Here is a 21,655-nt window from a genome sequence, read left to right on the forward strand (position 1 = left end):
TTCCTCACTATCAGCAACCCCCCACCCGAGTGGTACGTTTATGACCGTTGATGAACCCACACTGACACCTCATCATCACCCCAAGTCTGTAGTTTTCATTAGGATTCACTCTTGGTGTACATTCTACAGGTCTGGACAAATGCGCAGTGACATGTAAGCATGCCTTTAGTATCATAGGGGATTTAGTATCATTTTCACTGTCCTAAAAATCGTCCTCTGCCTATTCATCCCTCTTCGCTCCCGATCCCCTCATCCTCCAATCCTGGCGATCACTGATCTTTCTGCTGTCTCCATAGTTTTGACTTTTCAAGAATTTCAAAGTTTTTAATTCCCTTGGATAAGTACCAAGGAGTGTAATTGCTAGATCACATGTTAATGTGTGTTAAGTTCTGTAAGAAGCCACCAGACTGTTTTCCAAAGTGGCTGTGTTATTTTGCATCCCCACCAGCCATGAATCAGAGGTCCTGCTGTGAGAGTTCCTTGCCACCATTCAATATTGCCCCCGTTCTAGATTTTGGCCATTTTCATAGGTGGATAGTGGTATCTTATTGTTACATAATTTGCATTTGCTTGAGGACATAGGGTGTGGAGCATTTTTTCATATGCTTATTTGCCATCTGTATTTTCTTTGCTGAGAGTTTTGTTAAGGTCTTTGGCTCCTTTTCATTGGCTTGTTTATTGTTGAATTTTAAGAGTTCTTTGTATATTTTGAGTATCAGTCCTTGCAAACATTTCCTCTCAGTCTGTGGCTTATCTTCTCATTCTCTTGACATTGCCTTTTGTAGAACAGAACATTTTAATTTTAATGAAGTCCAGCTCATCAGTTATATCTTTCATGGATTGTGCCTTTGGTGTTATGTCTAAAAAGGCATCACCATACCCATGGCCGTCTCCATTCTTCTCCTCTATTATCTCCCATGCCTAAATTTTTAGAAGTAAAATTTTTCATTGAAGTATAATGTACGTTCAGAAAAGTTCACAAATACCAAGTTTACGTCTTATTGGAGTTTTACCAAGTGAACACTCATCATGAATCACTGCTGAGCTCGAGACAAAGAATGTTATCAGCACTTTACAATCTTCCCTAATTTTTTGCTCTAGTGATTTTCACCCTTACCCTCTACCACCCAGAAAACATAATTACTATTCTGACTTCTTTTATGATAGGTTAGCTTTATTTATTCTTGAATTTCATAAATAATAGCATTATATAGTATATACTCTTATATTTGGTAACTTTTGCTTTTCCTTGTGGAGAGGTTTTTAATAATGGGTTTATTTTCTTGAATAGATAGAAGACTATTGAGATTATCTATTCTTATGTGAGATTTGGTAAATTGTATTTTTCATAAGGAAATCTGTCCATTTCTTCTAAAATGATGCATTTTGACCTACAGAAAAAAAATTTTTAATACCCCTTAGTTATATTTGCAATGTCTGTAGGAGCTCTACTAGTATTTTTTTTCCATTTCTGATTTTGATAATTTGATCCTTCTCTTTCTCTCTCTCCTTTTTTTTTTTTTTAAACAGTCTTGCTGGGGCTTACTAATGTTACTAGTTTTTTTGAAGAACAGGATTTGTTAAATTTACTTATTTTATGGATGCTTTCTATTTAATAGATTTCTTCCCTTTGTTATCTTTTTTTTCCTCTCCTGTTTATGGGGATGAGGTGGGGATTAATTTGCTGCTTTTCTTTCAAATATCTTGAGAGGGATACTTAGATAATTAGTTTCCAGCTTTTTTCGATTAACATAAGTATCTGGGACTAGAGATATCACTCTAAGCATGGCTCTAATTATATCCTAAAATGTTGATATCATAGTTTTTAAAAACTTAAATAGTATTTTTTGGACGCTTGGGTTGCTCAGTCGGTTAAGCGTCTTCCTTTGGCTCAGGTCATGATCCCAGGGTCCTGGGATTGAATCCAGCATCAGGCTCCCTGTTCAGCGGGGAGCCTCTTTCTCCCTCTGCTGCTCCCCCTGCTTGTGCTCTCTCTCTCTGACAAATAAATAATTAAAATCTTTTTTAAAAATCAATAAAAAATAAAATTTAGGGACGCCTGGGTGGCTCAGCCAGTTGGGTGTCTGCCTTCGGCTCAGGTCATGATCCCGGGGTCCTGGGGTCGGGCCCCCGCATCGGGCTCCCTCCTCGGCCAGGAGCCTGCTTCTCCCTCTCCCTCTGCCCTGCCCCCCACCCCCTGCTTGTGATCTCTCTCTCTCTCTCTCTCTCTGTGTCAAATAAATTAAAAAAAACTTTTTTAATAAAAATATTTTTAAGATTTCCATTGTGATTTTTTCTTTTGGGGGAGCTCATTTGTTATTTGGAAATACATTGCTTATGTTCTAATGGTTTGGGGATTTTCAGATTCTCTTTTTGCTACAATTCCTGTATTAATTGCATATAGTGGTAGCAATTGGAGAATATGCTTTGTGTAATTTCACAGCAGTTAAGGAACATCCTCTATATTATTTGTTGAGACTTGCTTTTTGGCTCAGCCTATTGTCACTTTTGGTAAATAAAGGCTCCATGTGTACTTTGAAGATATATGTCCTTCAGTTATTACGTACAGTGTTTTAAATATATCAAACTTTTTTTTATTGTGTTCTTGATATCATCTGTGTCTTTATGCCCTTTTTTGTCTGTTTTATCATCTGACAGAGATGTGTTTAAAAATCTCCCACTGTTGCGAGGTAGCCCACACACACATATGTATAATGTATATAATAATATATGTATTTTCCTTTTGTTACCATTAGATTTACTTTATACATTTTGAGATTGTTATTCAGACCATACAGATTTAAAATCATTACATCTTCTTCATTAATGAAATGTCTCACTTATCTCTTTGCCTCTTAAATTCTAACTTGTCTTATATTATTGCAGATATACTAATTTTCTTTTGGTTAGTGTTTGCAGCATATATCTTTTTACATGCTTTTCGGTTCACTTCTGAATACATGTATTTCTAAGTGTTTCTTGAAAGCACCTTATAATTTTGTTTAGATAATCCATTTTTGACTTGTTTTGAGTATTTAGTTAGTACATTTACATTTTTTCAAAATTATCAGGATTTATTAATTTTTTTAAATTTTATTTTATTATATCACCATACAGTACATCGTTAGTTTTTGATGCAGTGATCCATGATTCATTGTTTGTGCATTGCACCCAGTGCTCCATGCAGAACGTGCCCTCTTTAATGCCCATCACCAGGCTAACCCATCCCCCCACCCCCCTCCCCTCTAGAACCCTCAGTTTGTTTCTCAGAGTCCATTGTCTCTCATGGTTTGTCTCCCCCTCTGATTTCCCCCCCTTCATTTTTCCCTTCCTACTATCTTTTTCTTTTCTTTTTTTTTTTTTTTTTAACATATAACGTATTACTTGTTTCAGAGGTACAAGTCTGTTATTGTAATTAATGATTTATTTGTATGGCAATCTACTATGTGTCTGTTTTCTTTTTTCCTCATTTTTTCTTTGTTCTCTTTTCCTCCTTTCCTGCCTTTTGGATTAATTACATTTCTAAAATGACTCCCTTTTCCCTGTGTCCCCATTAACTTACTAGTTATACATTCTTTTACAAGAATCTATCAACTAAATATCAGGCCTGCCCCCTCTTTGTAATTAATGATACGGATTAGCATATTCACATCTCTAGAAATATTCACATAAACAAACCTGTTTGACATCATTTAATCCAGGGATTTTCAAATTTATTTGGGAAATGGTATGAGGAGGTAAATAGGGGCTCTCAGAACACCCACCGTCCTTGGGGAGACACCCAACTAGAGGCTTAGTGCTCTACCTCTACTCTAACTACTACACTAGCTATTTCTTGATGAACTTTGATAAAATGTGTAGAGAATGTGGGGTTATGTAATAGGGCAGCAGCCAGCATGGTAGTTCCGTATCAGTGCATGGAGTTTGAGAATCAGTCTAGGAGACCATATGGTTAATATTGTTTCAGGAACCTTCCCAGGAACATGCCCCCTGGGAAGGTGATAACTCACCTGTAGCAGGAAGTTGGTTGAATGATCTATAGGAAGAGCATACATTCATGTATTACTTATTCTTCCCAGTGAACAGTCTACACTCATTGCAATCCTTGAGTGAGTAAGCTGGTGTTCACAGTCTCCCAGTCTGGTCATTAAATTTAGAGACTCTCTGGTTTTTAATACTGCGATTTTTCAAGTTACAAAACCTACCTTTAAGAAGTTAAACGCACTTTGATGCTTTGTCTGAGGTTGTTAGCCGTAAGCCAATTAAGTATTGGAATCCATGTGCTAAAAGCGAAGCTGTTACCTGAAGAGTTAACATTATACCGTTTTTTTGACAATAAGTAGCATGCATCTGCTCACCCAGAGGAGTGATCAACTCATTAAGACACAGGTTAAAAAGAGGCAATTATATCACTCTTCCTAAGAGTATTTGCATTTGAAATAGGACTATAGAGGAGAGGGTAACACTTTAGTCCAAAGAAAAACATCCCTAATGGTAAAGTTTTTATATTGTTATGCTTAATTAAAGAATCTTTCTTTTCTCCTATCCTTTAGGTAGGACAGAGAAAAAGGAGGTGTGATGGTAGATAATTAGAAAATAAAGTCTGACATTAGAAAAAAAAGATCACTTAAGTTGGAATCAAATTTAAGTTAATTTTCAGGCATTATAAAACAAATGCAATTCTGAGAAGTTGAACATTCTAATGATCTTTTTTTTTTTTCCTTTCTCAGGTGTGTCCTCTTTAAGTATTCAATTTGCCAAACTCCCAAAGGGATTAAAGCATTTAAATTTATCTAAAACCTCATTATCACCTAAAGGTACAGTATGTGTTATTTACTTTACTTTATGTCTGTAATATTTCTGCTACACCATGCTACCTTAAATAGTTAGAAGTATTACTTAGTTATGTCTGCATATGAATTACAGTACTCTTAGGGTTATAAGGTGAAGAAGTGGTGTAATTGGAATTCTGGTTGTCTAAAGTGAGATGCTTTCAGAGTAGAGCATAATTATGAAATATGTTATTTAACTTTTTGACTTAGCGTTGAGGAGTGCTTACCTGTGCTTCCCCCACCCCCCCACCCCTGTCACACATGCTGTCACATGGATGGTCTCCTGCACGGAAAACTGGTGGACCTAACTGCCCAGTCTCTGTCCTGCTCTGGAAATTGCCTTTCCTTCCCCAGGGTCTTTTCTGACTCCACTCACCCTCCGCTCATGTATCTGGTTGGGCAGTAAACCCTGTCCATTCTATCATTGTGTTTTCACATCAGCACCCCTATAACACTTGAAATATCCCTGTGTGCGTTGTGCCTTTGTACATGCTTTGTATTCTGCTTGCAAAGTCTTTCTTTCATCCTGCAGGGTGAAACCTGCCTTCTTCCCCTCCTTCGTGTTTCTCTTTCCTGTGTGCGTGTCTCCTTGACTACTCACACCAGACACTTCCCTTTTGGTCACCAGATGTGTGGCGGTTTTTCCTCACACCCAGCAGTTCCCTGTGACACCAGCTCGGTGTCCCACAATTTCACGAAATTCTGGCACTCTCTACCCAAAGACAGTGTCAGATCCCACAGGTTAAGGGCTCAGTCTCACAAGACTACTCCCAACCCTCCTTGAGACTCCAGTTGCAAGCCTAGGTTATTGGAGGTTCCAAAGACCTCGCCTTGGGTTTGGTTAATTTGCTAGAGCAGCTCACAGAACTCAGGGAAACACTTCGGTTTGCTAGTTTATTAAAGGATATGATAAAAGGCACAGATGAACAGCCAGGTGAAGAGATACATAAGACAAAGGGTGGGAGGGTCTTGAGCGCAGGAGCGCCTGTCCCTGTGGAGCTGGGGTGCATCACCCTCCTGGTGTGGATGCGTTTGCCAGCCTGGAAACCTCCCAGAACCTGTGCTATTGGGATTTTATGGAGGCTTCTCACACAGGCATGATCAATTATTAACTCAGTCTCCAGCCCTTCTCCTCTTCCTGGAGGACGGGGGTGGGAGGGAGCTAAAGATTTCAAGCTTCTAATCATGGCTTGGTCTCTCTGGTGACTGGCCCCATCCAGGAGCCCACCTAGAGTCACCTCATTAGAACAAAAGATGTCCCCAGTGCTCTTACTACTTCAGAAATTACAAGGGTTTAGAGAACTCTGTGCTAGGAATGGGGAGCAGAGACCAGTATATATATATTTTCTATTGTCTCACATCTCCCCTTATATATATTCTTTTTTCTTTTTTTTTTTTTTAAGATTTTATTTATTTATTTGAGAGAGAGAGAGAGAGCACACGAGAGGGGGGAGGGTCAGAGGGAGAAGCAGACTCCCCGCCGAGCAGGGAGCCCGATGCGGGACTCGATCCAGGGACTCCAGGATCATGACCTGAGCCGAAGGCAGTCGCTTAACCAACTGAGCCACCCAGGCGCCCCCCCTTATATATATTCTTGGAGAGCTTCAGTTTATTGTATAAAACACTCATTTGTGGGGCACCTGGGTGGCTCAGATGGTTAAGCGTCTGCCTTTGGCTCAGGTCATGATCCCAGGGTCCTGGGATCGAGCCCTGCACGGGGCTCCCTGCTCAGCAGGGTGTCTGCTTCTCCCTCTGCCCCTCCCCCCTGCTTCTGTGCACTCTCTCTCTCAAATAAATAAATAAAATCTTTAAAAAAAAAAAACTCATTTGTGATCGTCTCTTCTGAGACATCTTCCCTATTCCTGAGACCTCGGTGGAATCAAGCACTCTTTCCTCTGTGTTAGTTCTTGATCACATTATTACTTATAGATCTAATGCTGCTGTATAAATACTGTTTCCATCCTGGAGGGGGGCTGTCCTTGCCTCTCTCATCTCCATCTCTCCAGCACTGGCACGGTGTCTGGACCACTGTCGTGTTTGAGGGCCTGAGTGTCTGTTCTGAAGCAGACTGCCTAGGGTTTGGTCCTGATTTTTTCCACTGAAGATGAACATGCCTTTATTAGGTCAGGTTCCTCACTTACATCATATGTAAGATGGAATTAACTGACTCTGCCTTGGGGCGCCTGGGGGGCTCCATCAGTTAGGCATCCGACTCTTGATTTTGGCTCAGGTCATGATCTCTCATGGGTTGTAGGATCGAGCCCCTTGTCGGGATCCACACTCAGCACGGAGTCTCCTTATCGTTCTCCCTCTGCTCCTCCCCGGCTCATGCTCTCTCTCTCTCTCAAATAAATGAAATCTTTAGAAGAGAAAAAAAGGAGTATCTAGCTCATCAGAGGTGGTGAGACAAAGTGAGTTAATGCACAAACAGTGCACTTGGGGGCACAAAGGGCCTCACGACCGTCACCATCATCACCTTGCTCTGCCATATGTGTGCTTCTACTTCGTCCTGGGACAGCCTGTGCCCCTCCCCCAGACCTGGTGAATTCCTGCCCCTGCTGTGAGACTGAGCTGTCTCCCTTCCTCCTTGAAGCCCTCTCTCGCCCCACCCTGCACCAGTCGATGCTTCTTTCTCTCTGTTCCATTGCACTTCGCAAATTCCTCTGTTTTAGCGTGTTTCCCATTGTGTGTGGTTTGTGTCCTAGCCTGGGAGCTTCTGGATGGTTAAGGGCTGTGCCTCAGTCGTCGCTGTGTCCCTGGCACCTGGCACGTTGTGGGTCCCTACTGCGTGTGTCATGGGTGAGCGGGTGCACAAGCAAAACGGTCCCTCAGTGATGTCATAGCCATCCAATCCTGCTTTATTCCCACCATACAGTTACCCTAAGAGTGATTTGAAATTGGGGTTATTTCTGTAAGTCCCGTGACTTTATGTGCAGACATTTAGGTTTAGGCCTTTTAGGGACTTTTTTTTTTTTTTTTTTTTTTTAAATTTTTTTTTTTTTTTTTTGAGAGAGAGAGAGAGCACATGAGAGGGGTTAGGGTCAGAGGGAGAAGCAGACTCCCCGCCGAGCAGGGAGCCCGATGCGGGACTCGATCCAGGGACTCCAGGATCATGACCTGAGCCGAAGGCAGTCGCTTAACCAACTGAGCCACCCAGGCGCCCTCTAGGGACTTTTCAAAGGGGCAGATTTGCCCGGGAGTCGGTGTTTTTTGTCCATGTGCCGGAATCCGTCCACAGATTTTAAAGCTGAGTGTCGTCCGGTGATGTTACCACTCCTCTACTCCAGCAAATCAGTTTTATAGAAACCTTTTTCTGATGATTATCAATGCATCATATATTTATGGTAAAGATTTAGAAGATACTGAAAAGTATAAATAAGCCACAGTTACTCGTTATGCCAGAACCACACCATTAGGAGACCACCCCTGTGGACAGCCTGGCACCCATCCTTCCACAGCGTTTCTGTCTGTATGTAGTTTCTCTGTTTGCCCACGTCCAGACGCACATGTGTAGATGGTATTACAAGATGCTTGCCATTTCATAAACCTTTTCCCCACCCCGCGTAGTATATTGTGAGCCTTTATGACCGCAAACACGCGATTACTCCCTGTGGCTGCATGCTGTTCCAGCGTGTGGAACAAGCCCCATAATTGATTTAAATGGCCTGTTATTGTACATTTGTGTGGTTTCTAATTCTTCAATAATGCAAACAATGCTAACATGACTTCTGTATGTAATTATTGGTCATTTGTTACTTTCTTATTTAGGATAAATTTCTCTAAGTACTACATTGCTAAATCAAAAAGGTCATGCATTTTTTTAAAGCTTTCTTTTCATATTTATTGTCACGTTGTCCTCCAAGTTGTTTGTACAAATCTCCACATTCCCACCACCCTCAGATGTTATTCTTTTTCATTGTTTATCAAGCATATAAGCAAAAGTGTTCTGATTTTTTAAAAAAGATTTATTTATTTATTTTAGAGAGAGAGAGGGAATGCAGGAGTGGGGAGAAGACCAGAGGGAGAGAATCTTCAAGTAGACTCCCTGCTGAACGGGGAGCCCAATGTGAGGCTTGATCTCACAACCCATGAGATCATGACCTGAGCTGAAACCAAGAGTCAGATGGTTAACCGACTAAGCCTTGAAGTGTTCTGATATTTGAATTTTAGTTTCTTCACTTACTGCTTAGGTGAATTCTCTCCCCACCCTTCCCCCCCCACACCCTCCCATTTCTTAGTCATTTGTCTTTCTTTTGGAGGAAGTTGCTAGTTTCCATCCTTTGTTACCTCTCTATTTGCAATGTTAATCTTCTTCCTTAATTTATATATATTCCCTACATACTAAACGTATTAATCATTTATCATGTGATCTATAGTATAACTTTTTAAAATTTATTTGTTTTTTGTTGAGATATGATTGACGTACAATATTATATTAGTTTCAGGTGTACAACATAATGATTTGATACCTACATATTGTGTAATGATCACCACCATAAGTCTAGTTAACATCTGTCAACACTCAATTCCAATTTCTTTTACCCTGTGATGAGAACTTTTGAGATCTTCTCTCAAGCAGCTTTCAAATACACAATACAGTATTAACTGTCATCACCGTGCTATGCGGTCCAACCCTTTTTTTTTTTTTTTTACGACAGAGGTGTTTAAAAAAACCCCAAAACTTGAATTTATTTATTTTAATTTATTTGTTCATGACTGTGAGACAAATAGAGGGATGTGGTGATCATCTATCCTCCCAAGGACAAGTGTCTGGTCTGGGGTACCTCTATGCCACCAGTCACTGTGTTCCTATCCCTCCAGATGTCATGAGGGTGGGAGGTCCCCCAGGCAGAGCAGAGGTCCTCAGCTTTCTCGTGAGTGAGGACAGACCCAGGTTCCCCATGCCCTTCACAGATAAAGGTCTTCACGCCACATTTATCTTTTCTCTGCCATAAAGTTTGTGTACCTTAATATGTGTGTTTTGAGAATTAATATTGTTTAATGATATTCTGACCCAAGGAATTTTAAGCTGCCCTTCCTAAGAGATGTATGTGTTGAAATGTTGGGGTTTTTTTTGTTTTGTTTTGTTTTGTTTTTAATAAAAAGGATTTCTTAAAGGATTTCATTATTCTTGCAGATTTTCTTGTAGTATCTGAAAGGTTTGAAGAGTCACAGTAACTCAGATTACACTGCAGTTTTAATCTTTTGCTGAATTTGACTAACATTTGTATTTTAGTTCTATGAAAACATGTATATTCATGGCTCCATAATTCAAGACAGATTTTTTTTTTTTTTTAAATCTTGCCATGACATCCCCACTGTCTCCAAATACTCTTTCTCTTCCTCAGATGTTAGCTAAATGATAGTTTTCTGGATTTCTAGTAAATATCCTGCTGGTTGCCAGATTATGTCAATGCAGGGCCATCTGGTACCACCTTTTTCCAGCTGTAAACACTCCAGTAATAAATACGAAGAATGGTCAAAATCACTAGAAAGCCAGAATCGAGAATGGCACATAAATCCGTGTTTAGTTTGGGCTCTAAGAGCCCTGGTTTTTTTCCCATCCTGTATTTTTGTAATTTCCTGCTGTTAGCGTGCCTGTTAACATAGGCCTCACGTGGATGTGGGCTCACGGGGCGGGGGAGGAAGTCCTCCATTCTGTTCGAGCAGCATGAAGCTGAGCTGAGAATACAGTTCTCTCCCGATTCTGTTCAGACGTTGGCAACTGCCAAGCGCCCACACTTGTCAAGGAGCCTTTTCCTGTCAAGACTAATTTGACCTTCTAATTTTGGAATTTTTTTATTGAGTTTTGTTCTACCTCACTAAGGAAGTGATTTTACACATGATTTTCTTGATGAGAGACCGTCTGGTATTCTCCATGCTTGGGACTCAATTATTCCATTACAAAATACACTAGTACTACTAATAACAGTACTCATGAAAGAATTTGGTCACTTAAGCAATCATAGATGTTACCTCCAGAAATTAACCTTCTGTAGGCCATTGCAAGTTCCTTTTATCTAGCATAATTAACCAAATCTCCACCTCCTTCATTGCCAAGCTCCTGTTTTTCACCTCTTTGATAGAACCGACCGCTCTGGATTACGGTTATTTGACTGTGTCTCTCATTGCACTAGCCTTTCGAGGGTAACATAATATTCCCTGGGTCTCAGAAGCCCATGCTGGCTGGACAGTTGGTCTTAGATCAACTTTTGTTGCAGTGAATAAATACTCCTTGCGGAGTGCTGATTTTTCATGCTGGAATTTACTTAGTTTCCTTCTTGATGGTCTTTGAGCTTTTCGAGGGCAACGAAGGGGCCTCATTTACATTTATTTCCCAATCCCCAGCATTTTATAAACATTTTATGAGCACTTAACAAATGTTGAATTGATAGCCAAGAACTTCTTCCTGGTACTTGACTAAAATATTTTTCACTCTCCACTTCTGTCTCTTCTCTGTCTGCAGTATCCAGAGGAACAGTCACCCCTGAGAACTGGCTCAGTCTTCTTTATCAGACACGTACACACTGCAGTCGGTTTTGTAACCCCCCAAAGCTGGAGGATGAGATAATAACCCTTTCATCAGTCCATGCACCAAACATTCTAAACTTAGAGCAGAGACCTGCTCCAGTGCGGGGCTGTCCTTGGGACCGTCTGCTTTTTTCTTGGAGTGCCTTGCTTCATCCTGCTGCTGTGACCAGTTCTGTCTCCTACTGGCAGGCCCTACCCCCGTCCCTTATCCCAAGGAAGGTCTATGCAAGTGTGGACCAAAGCCCCCTTCTCTGTGTCCCTGTAGGGTGCTCAAGACAGGCTGGGATTTTTAAGAATTTTACTGAAAAAAAAATTTATGAATGTATATCCAGTTTAGAAATCGCCATATTTCCAAAATATACAAACTGGAACTGTGAACTGTAGAAACATGAAGAGCTTTGCTATGTCTCCTATCCCTGTTACCCTAAGAATGAGCATCAGTGCTATTGTGAATATTGACCTCTTCAAATCCCGGTGAGCAGCCAGACTCTTCTGGGCTCCCATTTTGTAGTGACCGCCTTCTGGAGCCTCTCCTTCCCCTGTGGAGAGAAGTGGCTTGAGGAGAACCCACCAATAGACGTGGCTCCGTGACTGTTACCCACATAGAGAAAGAACGTGGCTCTCACCTCGCAGAACACTCTTGCCCTCCTCATGTATTTATTCTTTGTTTTTTGAGGTGGTAATAACCCGTTCACTTCAGTGCAGTTGACTTTGACTCGAGCCGTTTATGTTATGTGTGTAAGTAGTGTATAGAGTGTCAATTATCCATTTTTCCTTTCAATTGCTTTTTTTTTTTTTTAAAGATTTTATTTATTTATTTGAGAGAGAGAGAATGAGAGACAGAGAGCATGAGAGGGAGGAGGGTCAGAGGGAGAAGCAGACTCCCTGCTGAGCAGGGAGCCCGATGCGGGACTCGATCCCGGGACTCCAGGATCATGACCTGAGCCGAAGGCAGTCGCTTAACCAACTGAGCCACCCAGGCGCCCCTCAGTTGCTTTTTATATGGTATACAAATCATGTTCTCAGTCTTTGTAAAAATCCATTTCCCTCTGAATTCTGCCTTGAGTATGATATACTAGGTAGAACAGTTATCTGACTCATATTAACTTCTAAGTACTTTAATTAATGAGAAGTGCCTGAAGGTGCACCTGCGTCACTTAAATCCCGTACATTAAGTCAGGAACACCGAGCAGAATTAAGAGAGAGACCGAAATGACCAGTTAGACTTGTGTGCATCCGTGCGTGCATCCTTCTAGGACTTCCAAGTCAGATCCTTTCCATCCACGTCAGACGTGGAGCAGAACGAAGCTAGTTCTGTCTCTTTGTTCTGCTCAGGGAGATGGCTGTGTCCGTCACTCCCCTGTTCTCCCCGAGGGGAGGTCAGAAGAAGACAGTCCTACCTTTGGGGACCCTACTTGTGGCTAATCTCAGTCCTGCAGTTTGACGGGGCCATTTATAGATACTCCCAAGCCTCCTTTTGTTTCCTGGAGTAGAAACTGAGCTGGATCTTCTTCATGTTGCAGGGGTGAATAGCCTTTCTCAGTCACTCAGTGCCAACCCGTTGACCGCCACCACCCTTACCCATCTCGACCTCTCAGGGAACGTCCTTCGCGGAGACGACCTCTCGGTAAGTTTCCCTTTCCTCCTGGTCATGTTCAAAGGTGCTGTATTGCATAAGCCTGGCAGAATTTGCAAACATGGCTTTCCTCAGCTCCCCTCATCATGATACTTTCAGACCATTTACTTATGAGCTTAGGACGTGTTTTAGAGAAAAAGCCCAGAGCTGTCCTTAATTAAATGTAGTTTAGCGCATAGATGTTTTCCCCTGTTAACTGAATGTTGCTAAAGTGTGAATTCTTTTTGGAAACACTTTTTTTTCTAAAGGACCTTTTTTCCCCTTCATTTTAACCATTATTGGACCTCTTAAAAGTGCCTGGTAAGAAAGATTAGAAATGTAAACTGAATGACTTCATCATTAAATAATATTGTTAAGACAGGTAGGTTTTTTTTTTTTTTTTTTTTTTTTTTAAATAGTTTGCAATTGAAAGAGGATATTGCGATAAAGTCCAGTCCTATATTCCATGAGTACGGTAGGGAGAGGCAAGGGTTGGGAATACACTGGGGCCACTCTTTAAATAAGTTCGAGTTTGATGGCAGAAAGTTTACCCTCAAAGAAAAGATTTTTCATGCAGCTGAATCAGTAATATAAATGTTTGGCAGATCTTATTGGTGCAGTGAATTAGGTATGATCTCAGTGTCCAGATTTGGTGAGTTGTCCTCTCTGGTCACCATGATAGAATTTAGAAGAAATGCTCCCTTACCACGTAGAGCCTACAACAAGTGTGTGTCTTCTAAGGGCCTTCATGTGTGTTCTACCTCTTTATGGGGGTGAAAACCATTTTGAAATTTAGTCCCATTTCTCTTATGTTTTACTTTCCCTGTAAGGCAGGAAATACTGCCACAGTCCTTTTTGTAGGATTTCTTCCCTCTCTCTGATACTTGAACCCATTTTAAGCAATCCTGTTTCCTGGTGTGCCATGACTTCTTCAGTGCATTGCCCCATGTTAGCTGTCACCTTCAGTGATGATTCATAAATCTGCTCCCTCCCAAGATGAAACCGGGAGTCCGATGGGAAACCAGTAAGACATTATGGTGGCAAACTAGAGAAATAGAGGAATAAAAGAGGAGCCCGAAGATTAAGTAATAAGACTCTGCCAACATAGGGGCATTCGTAGTCACTTAAGGTAGCAAAGTAGCCCAGGAGTGGGTCTGAGGGTGGCCGAGGGTGGGTTTTGTTCTGGCTTGCCTCTGGGGAAAGAGAAGTGGAACCGTGAGGCCCGCGTGAGTGGGCTCCCAGCCCTGGACAGGTTCTGGGAGGTTCTGGGAGCCCTGCAGCAGGTGCAGGGAGGGGCTTACCCGTCCCCTGCCTTCAGGGCCAGCCGCCTAGCTGGACCTGCCTCTTTGCAGAGGTCTTGGCCAAGTAGGGTCTTGTCACCAGTCACGGGTGATTAGAGCTCCCCCAGCTGGTGGCCAAGAGGAAAACCACATGCCAGGCAAAGCCCGAGAGAGGCAGAGATCTTTACCGAAGTGAGAGCAAGTTATTTTTCTGGATCAGAACTTCTCATAATCCAGTCTGTTGTGTGTGTCTAGTTATTCTCAAGTATTTACGGGCTAATCTTTTGCTTTTCTGAATTCCTTGGTAGAGAGGATTTTGCTCAAGCATGATAGAGCTAAGCCACTGCCCTCTGAGTCTTTGCTAAGGACGAGGACATCTCGATGTAAGCTAGTTTGGTTTTGCAAGGATCCAGTGGCATCCAGAGAAGCCAAGGAGAATTTAGCTATTTTCCTGGTGGCAGGAGCTTGGGCTCGGTTTGTTATTGGTGGACTCTAGCAGTTGCTACTCAGGGCAAGTAGAGAAGAACAGAGTACGTGTATTGTTTTGATGGCCTTGCACAGGAATAAGGGGAGAGTTTAGGCATTGTGACCCTTTGAAGCCTGACATGTCTGAACTGTGTATGAGATTTTTTTTTTAAAGATTTTATTTATTTATTTGACAGAGACACAGTGAGAGAGGGAACACAAGCAGGGGGAGTGGGAGAGGGAGAAGCAGGCTCCCCCGCCGAGCCAGGAGCCCGATGCGGGGCTCGATCCCAGGGCCCCGGGACCATGACCTGAGCCGAAGGCAGACGCTTAACGACTGAGCCACCCAGGCGCCCCCTGTGTATGAGATTTAAAAAAAAAACAAAACAAAACCTAAACTAATAGTGCCGTCAGACCCTTTCTTGTTAGATTTTGTAAGTAACTAAGGATAGAAGAAATCATTGTCTTGGATGGAAGAGAGTATAGCCCAAGACCATCTGATGGTTCAAATTCAAATTAGTGGATCTTTGAGCACTTTCAAAAGTGATTAGCATTTTGATAGGGTGAGTGCTATTCAGGTGGTCTTTTAATCTCAGCAGTTAAAATTAATTAGCACTGCTCCAAAATTATAAAAATGGAGCTAATCAGGAAAACTAAGTCATGTGTAACAAAAGGGGGTTTGGCAGCCAAGAGTTCATTTGGCTTTTTTTTTTTTTTTTAACTCAAACATACTTTTATTTTATTTTATTTTATTTATTTATTTATTTTTTAAAGATTTTATTTATTTTTTAGAGAACGAGCGAGAGAGAAACAGCATGAGAGGGGAGAGGGTCAGAGGGAGAAGCAGGCTCCCCGCCGAGCCGGGAACCCGATGTGGGACTCGATCCCAGGACCCCGGGATCATGACCTGAGCCGAAGGCAGACGCTTAACCATCTGAGCCACCCAGGCGCCCCCCCTACTTTTATTTTAAATATTCTTTGGAACTTTGCTCTCGGGGAAAGCCATGGAATGACATGAAATTCTGCTCATCCTCTTGGGAAGAGTAGAGAATGGTTATGGGAGGATTTGGGCAACTTCTTTTTAAAATATTAACATGTGTGTCTATGTTTCCAGATCCTAATATGTTTGTTTTTTTGTTTTTTATTTCAAGTACATGTACAGTTTTTTGGCCCAGCCAAATGCCATTGCTCATCTGGATTTATCCAATACAGAATGTTCCCTGGACATGGTAATGTGTTCTTGATGCTGTGCTGGGGTGTCAGACCAGCCATTTAGGGGTGATAGAGAGAGGCTTTTCTCTCTAATAAAACATTCTCTTAGGCCTTGAAATATTGGAAACTGAGAGTGCTTTCTCTCTTTCTCAGGTCTGCGCGGCTCTTCTCCGGGGATGCCTCCAGTATTTAGCCGTGCTCAATCTCTCCAGAGCTGTCTTTTCTCACCGGTATGGCTTTTTACCTGCCACCACTGTCATCTAGGAGTGTCTTCCTCCCAGAGGAGGTTGTGGTGATCTGAAAACAGAGCAATAAAGGATGCGTGTTGTGCGTGAGGGGAGGTGGCCTTAAACCATAATTGTGAATACAAGGCCTTGAAAGTGCAAGTTTTTGTTGTATTTTTTCACTGCAGTATGATGGATGTTCTTAGCAATCTCCCCAGCCTGCTATGTGAACTGTCTAATAACTGCTTGTCCCATGAGGATGGGCACTCTTCTCTTAATATAGTAAAAGCTCTTTTAGAGGGACTTCTCAACAATGAACTTGGAAGCAACTATAAACTCCCTCTGGGGAGCAAAGAGTATGGCCGGTCCCAAACTCATGCATTTTTTTTTTTTTAATGATTTTTTTAATAAGATTGATTTATTTATTTTAGAGAGAGAGAGAACACGCGCAGGAGGGAGGGGCAGAGAGAGAGGGAGAGAGAGAATCTCAAGCAGACTCTATGCTGAGCATGGAGCCCGATGCAGGGCTCGATCCCAGGACCCTGAGATCGTGACCTGAGCTGAAATCAAGAATCGGCCGCTTAACTGACTGAGCCACCCCGGCGCCTTCTCTGTGATGACTGGTCTTCAGTAGAGCTGTTAAGCTTACAGAGCGGGACTGTACTAACAAATCAGCTTGTCATCCAAATGAGAGGTTGTGATTAAACACCCAGCACCTCACCTAGATACAGTCCTAGCAAGCCCTTAGTAATTATCTTGGAATTGATGCCTTTACACGGAGCTGTGGACTGTCAGCCAGCCTGTTCGTACTTTTGTTCATAAGTGTGTCAGTCAGGGTATGTTCGGTTGCTCTGTGTAGCTCCCCACCCCCATCTCCATGGCTTTCAGCAGTGGTAGTCTTGTGACATGTCCCTTGTGGGCTGGCCACATCGCCATTAATCTGAAAGGCAGATTTCTAGCCATGTAGCAGAGGAAAGAGTCACAGCTCATACTGGCTGGTGCAGCTTCTCTCTGGAAGTCACACACATCACTTCTGTCTGATGTGATGTCCCCTTGGCCAAAGGGACTCGCATGGCCATGCCTGCCAGCAGTAGGGGGATGAAGCATCGTCCTCCCACAGAAAGGGGCAGTGAATATTTGGAAACATTGGTACAGTAGCTACCCAGACAAAGTAGTAGGAGGAGAAGTATATTCAGAGAGTATTTTTTTTTTTAAGATTTTATTTGAGAGAGAGAGAGTGAGTGAGAGAGAGAGCATGAGCGGAGGGCGGAGGAGCAGAGGGAGAGGGAGAAGCAGACTCTGCACTGAGCAGGGAGCCCGATGCGGGGCTGGATCCCAGAATCCTGGGATCATGACCTGAGCCGAAGGCAGACGCTTAACTGACTGAGCCAGCCAGGTGCCCCTTCAGAGAGTATTTTAACATTTGCTCATCGAAAACGAACAGGAGTATACAAGCTTATATTGTTTCACTATTTGGAGCCAGAGTTCATTGGAAACATCTAATATCTATTCTACCAGAATTTTCTTTCCTCTTAAATTTATTTTCAACCTCTTAGAGATTCTGGTTGCTTAGGTAGTTCTTCTCAGGTAGCCTAAAATTATCTTGTTTAAAACCTTTTTCTAACATAGGTTTTCCTGGACCTTTGTACAAGAAATATTGTTGAATGTTATGTGGGTGAGCTAGACTGCTAGCCTGGCCTCTGCCCTGAGACTCTGAATCTGCCCACAGAGTATAAATAACTACCATTAAATGAGTGTTTACTCTCCATCAGGCTGAGTACTTCATGCATGTGGACTTACTCAATCCTGCCATCACTTCTAGCAGATAGAACAAAACAAGCAAAGGGTTCACATTCCAACTTTGACCCTGGGGTCTTGTTTTCCCAAAGCCCTCCTAGCGTGGCGTTGACTCTACTTTCTTTTTGAGATGTAGGATTTCTGCTGTAACAACTAGGGCACGTATTTGCAGTTTATAGCCATCTCTTTGGAGTTTTGTCTTTTTTTGAATATTTGGCCTGAAATGATTAGATTTGCCCTATGGATGTAGGAGCTGAGCAGGATCTTTGCCACGCAGGCTTCATGCCAGTCAGACTTTCTGTGTTGTTCCTGAGTTCGCCATTAGGTCACATCTTGTTGCATCTGAGACAGGCTGCGTCTGAGAGTTTGCCAAGTGCACGTAACGATCCTTAGTATTCAGTGCCACCCAGAGGGAAAGCTCATTAAATTGTGAGAAATAGACATCCTCTTTGACCTCCCAATTTCTTAAAAATTCAAACAAGGAGATCTATGGGTAAAACACGTTTTGAGATCATTGGCTACAAAGAATAGCAGTGGTTTTAAGAACTTAAATGTCTTAACTTCTCTTGCATTGTTCCTTTGATGGTATTGGATTTATTTAGCTTCCAGACATTTTGTTTCTTTTTACCTTTAAATTTCTACTGAAAATGTAATGGATTTCTGGATTTTTTTTCCCCAGTGTCTGAATAACCAACAGGTAATTTTGCTAATCTGGAAGTGGGGTACCCAACCCCAAGTATAACTGCTCCTGGTAGGACTCTTGTGTTTTGTTTTTCAGGAAAGGAAAAGAAGTACCCCCGTCCTTCAAACAGTTCTTCAGTAGCTCTCTGTCTCTGATGCAGCTCAACCTTTCAGGCACAAAACTGTCTCCTGAGCCGTTAAAGTGAGTCGTTAATTCATTTTCTCCAGAGCTTTTAACATTCAGTTTGTTATTATGAATGTGCTTGAGGGAAGGGAAGAAGACACGTAATCCTAAAGCAGGCCAAGCAGATGAAAATGCCTTTCTCACTTTGGGGCACAAAAGGAAATCACATTCTTTTTTGAGTACATTGTGCACTATTGATATTATTGCATCTTCTATGGAAAAAAAAAATCTTTCTTTGGGTTGTGACCTTGGCAGTTGTCACTGATCTGTAAAGTCAGGTACCACTGACTTTATGTTAACCTCTGTTCAGCCCACTTTAGGTATTTTCATGTGTGTGTTCTAGTCAATATTTCTTCTCCATATTTCTCCTAACCATAATAAACTCTGTACACAGTGTGTATGCAACAGAATCAGTTTTTAGATGCTTTAGTTCCTGAATTACTTAGGTCAGTAGAAGCTGTCTGTTTGGTGTGTTTACTTGGCAGTCAACTTAGTTAATGGGTTAATATCCTTAGCGGTGAAGTTAAACTCTTTAAAATAAAGTTTGAGGATAATTTGTCGTCCTTGAAGTTTCTGTTCACCATTGCCAGAAATAATCAGAAGGGCCATAGAATCAAATTCTCTACAAGTCTAAAAAACATATTTCCAGGTAGTTACAAATGTGTACAGGTCACATGCTCCCAAATGCATGCACAGATTTCTCCTTTCCCTAGTTGGCATGTAAATCAGCATTTAATTTTTCCCTTGTAATTTGTATGACATGTTAAAATCAGTGTCTGCTATTCATTTTACTAGAAAATTAATCTTTATCTAATTTGTGACTTGCTTTCTTCTTTTTGAGAGGTGTGAAATTGATTGCAGTATCTCATATGGCACCATGAGACCAAAACAATGGATGTCTTTAAGGACAGTAGATCTAGTCAAGTGCTAAGAAAGAAATCCGATGGTGTATGGCAGGCCTTTTCTTTTTTTTTTCTTTTTTTTTTTTTAATTTTTTTTTTTAAATGTTTTATTTATTTATTCATGAGAGTCAGAGAGAGAGAGAGAGAGAGAGAGAGGCAGAGGCAGAGGCAGAGGGAGAAGCAGGCTCCCCGCCCAGCAGGGAGCCCGATGCGGGGCTCGATCCCAGGACCCCGGGATCATGACCTGAGCCAAAGGCAGACGCCCAACCATCTGAGCCACCCAGGTGCCCAGGCCTTTTCTTTTTTAAACATTGAGTTAATGTATTAGAGGTCTGTAGATGTAACAGCTCAGATAGTAAAAGTCTCATGATGAGGCTGTTTGTGTGGATATCAATCAAACTAACTTCGGAATCAGTATTCTAAAGGGGGATCCATTATAATTTAGTCACATTTACTTCATTCATTTATTCAGCTAATACTTATTGTGCATTTACAATGTGCCAGATATGAGGAGGGCACTGGGTGAAAAGCAGATCCAGACTTGATCCTTGCCCTCAGCGTACCGATAAGAGATCTGCTTATTCAGAAGTTACTGACAGGTGCACAGTATTCCAATTCTTTCAGTGTTCTTGATCCTGTGAAATACAGAGTAGCTCTTCATTGATTAGCATTAGTGATTTCATAGAATATTCCACACCACCACAACACTGGATTTTACTGTACTGTTTATTATAGAGACTTACTGATAAAAATTATGCCTCAAAGTTATTTTGTAATTGTTAAATCTTGTGACCTGCTGTTATTTATGTGAATATTTAATAGTGTCCTGTCAGTAATCTCTTCAGCTCTCTGTTTCACTTAATAAAAATCTTAACATGAGGGAAAAGGCTCCCACTTCGATGTTGACAGCAGTTGTGAGCGAGTGTTGTGATTCCTAGTCTGGAGTTGAGGAAATGGAGGCCCCAGAAGCTCAGTAATTTGCCCAAACTCATGGTCACAGGTCGGGTTTCTCAGGAAGCAGACTTTGAGATGGAGCATAGCGTGTAGGGGACAGAGACTCGGATTTTCTACCCCGTGTCGATCGGTCCTTGGTATAGTCTGCCTCTGGAAGGACGTGGCCTGGGCGAGGCACGTTTCTTTGGCCGAGGTCGCGCCCCGGAGGAGGACTGACTGCTGAGGGGGTTCTGGGAGGCACATCGTGGTGCCCACCAGCGGCCACTAGGCTCCCGACGTGCCTGCCCCACCACCTTCCCCTACACCCAGAGGGGCGGACGGAGACCCTCGCTTGTTGAGGGGTTGGAGGTCAGCAGCCATAAGAGAATATGCTAAAGCAATGCAAATGCTTTTGAGAGAAACCTTCTAAGTTTGGGCATCACTGTGTTCTGCAGAAGTCTCCCACAATCTGGGGCTTCTTCAGAAACAACGAAAGACTATGACCGCTTACTTCATAGCTGTGCTTTTTCCTTGCAGACTTGTCAGGCCACAGGGGTTTTAGTAAAGAACATGGTGACATTGTTCCTTGTGTTTCCTAAAATCTTCAGTGTGGTTCTCGTGCGTCCTGAGGATGCTCCTTGCTTCTGCGTCACTCAGAGCGAGGCCCGAGGTCCTATTTACTGCTCATGCTGGCGCTTTCGCTTTCTTCCCCCTGTCCCTGCTTCCCTGTGCCCTTCCTTGCTTCCCTGTCACATGGCCCCCCTTCTCCCCGTCTCCCGGGCTGAGTATTTTTAAGAAACCTATTGCATGAGCTTCTCAAAAATGTTAACTAGCATCACATATCCAGACCCGGCGAAATGAAATGCAAATTCTTCTCTTAACCAGTGTTGCAGTAATGATGGAGGATTGGAGAGGACAATCGTTAAGGCCATTTTTCCATCACTGCGTGAAGAGTAACAGCGCTTCCGGCCGTGGAGCTTTCCCCGGTGCGAGCTAGGC

The 21,655-nt window shown here is 42.3% G+C and overlaps 1 protein-coding gene across 2 annotated transcripts in view; it reads left to right on the plus strand.

The window, feature by feature from the left end:
- The window catches only part of CARMIL1 (capping protein regulator and myosin 1 linker 1), a 308,066-nt gene that overhangs the window by 165,714 nt on the left and 120,697 nt on the right, over positions 1-21,655 (plus strand). For both annotated transcript variants that reach the window (XM_021696859.1, XM_044917255.1), the window contains exons 12-16: positions 4,731-4,817; positions 12,887-12,990; positions 15,875-15,952; positions 16,089-16,165; positions 18,735-18,839. In XM_021696859.1, the coding sequence (XP_021552534.1) occupies positions 4,731-4,817; positions 12,887-12,990; positions 15,875-15,952; positions 16,089-16,165; positions 18,735-18,839 (451 nt within the window). The remainder of the gene's footprint in view (positions 1-4,730; positions 4,818-12,886; positions 12,991-15,874; positions 15,953-16,088; positions 16,166-18,734; positions 18,840-21,655) is intronic.

Source organism: Neomonachus schauinslandi, chromosome 8 (genome assembly GCF_002201575.2).
Source record: "Neomonachus schauinslandi chromosome 8, ASM220157v2, whole genome shotgun sequence".
Classification (NCBI taxonomy): domain Eukaryota; kingdom Metazoa; phylum Chordata; class Mammalia; order Carnivora; family Phocidae; genus Neomonachus; species Neomonachus schauinslandi.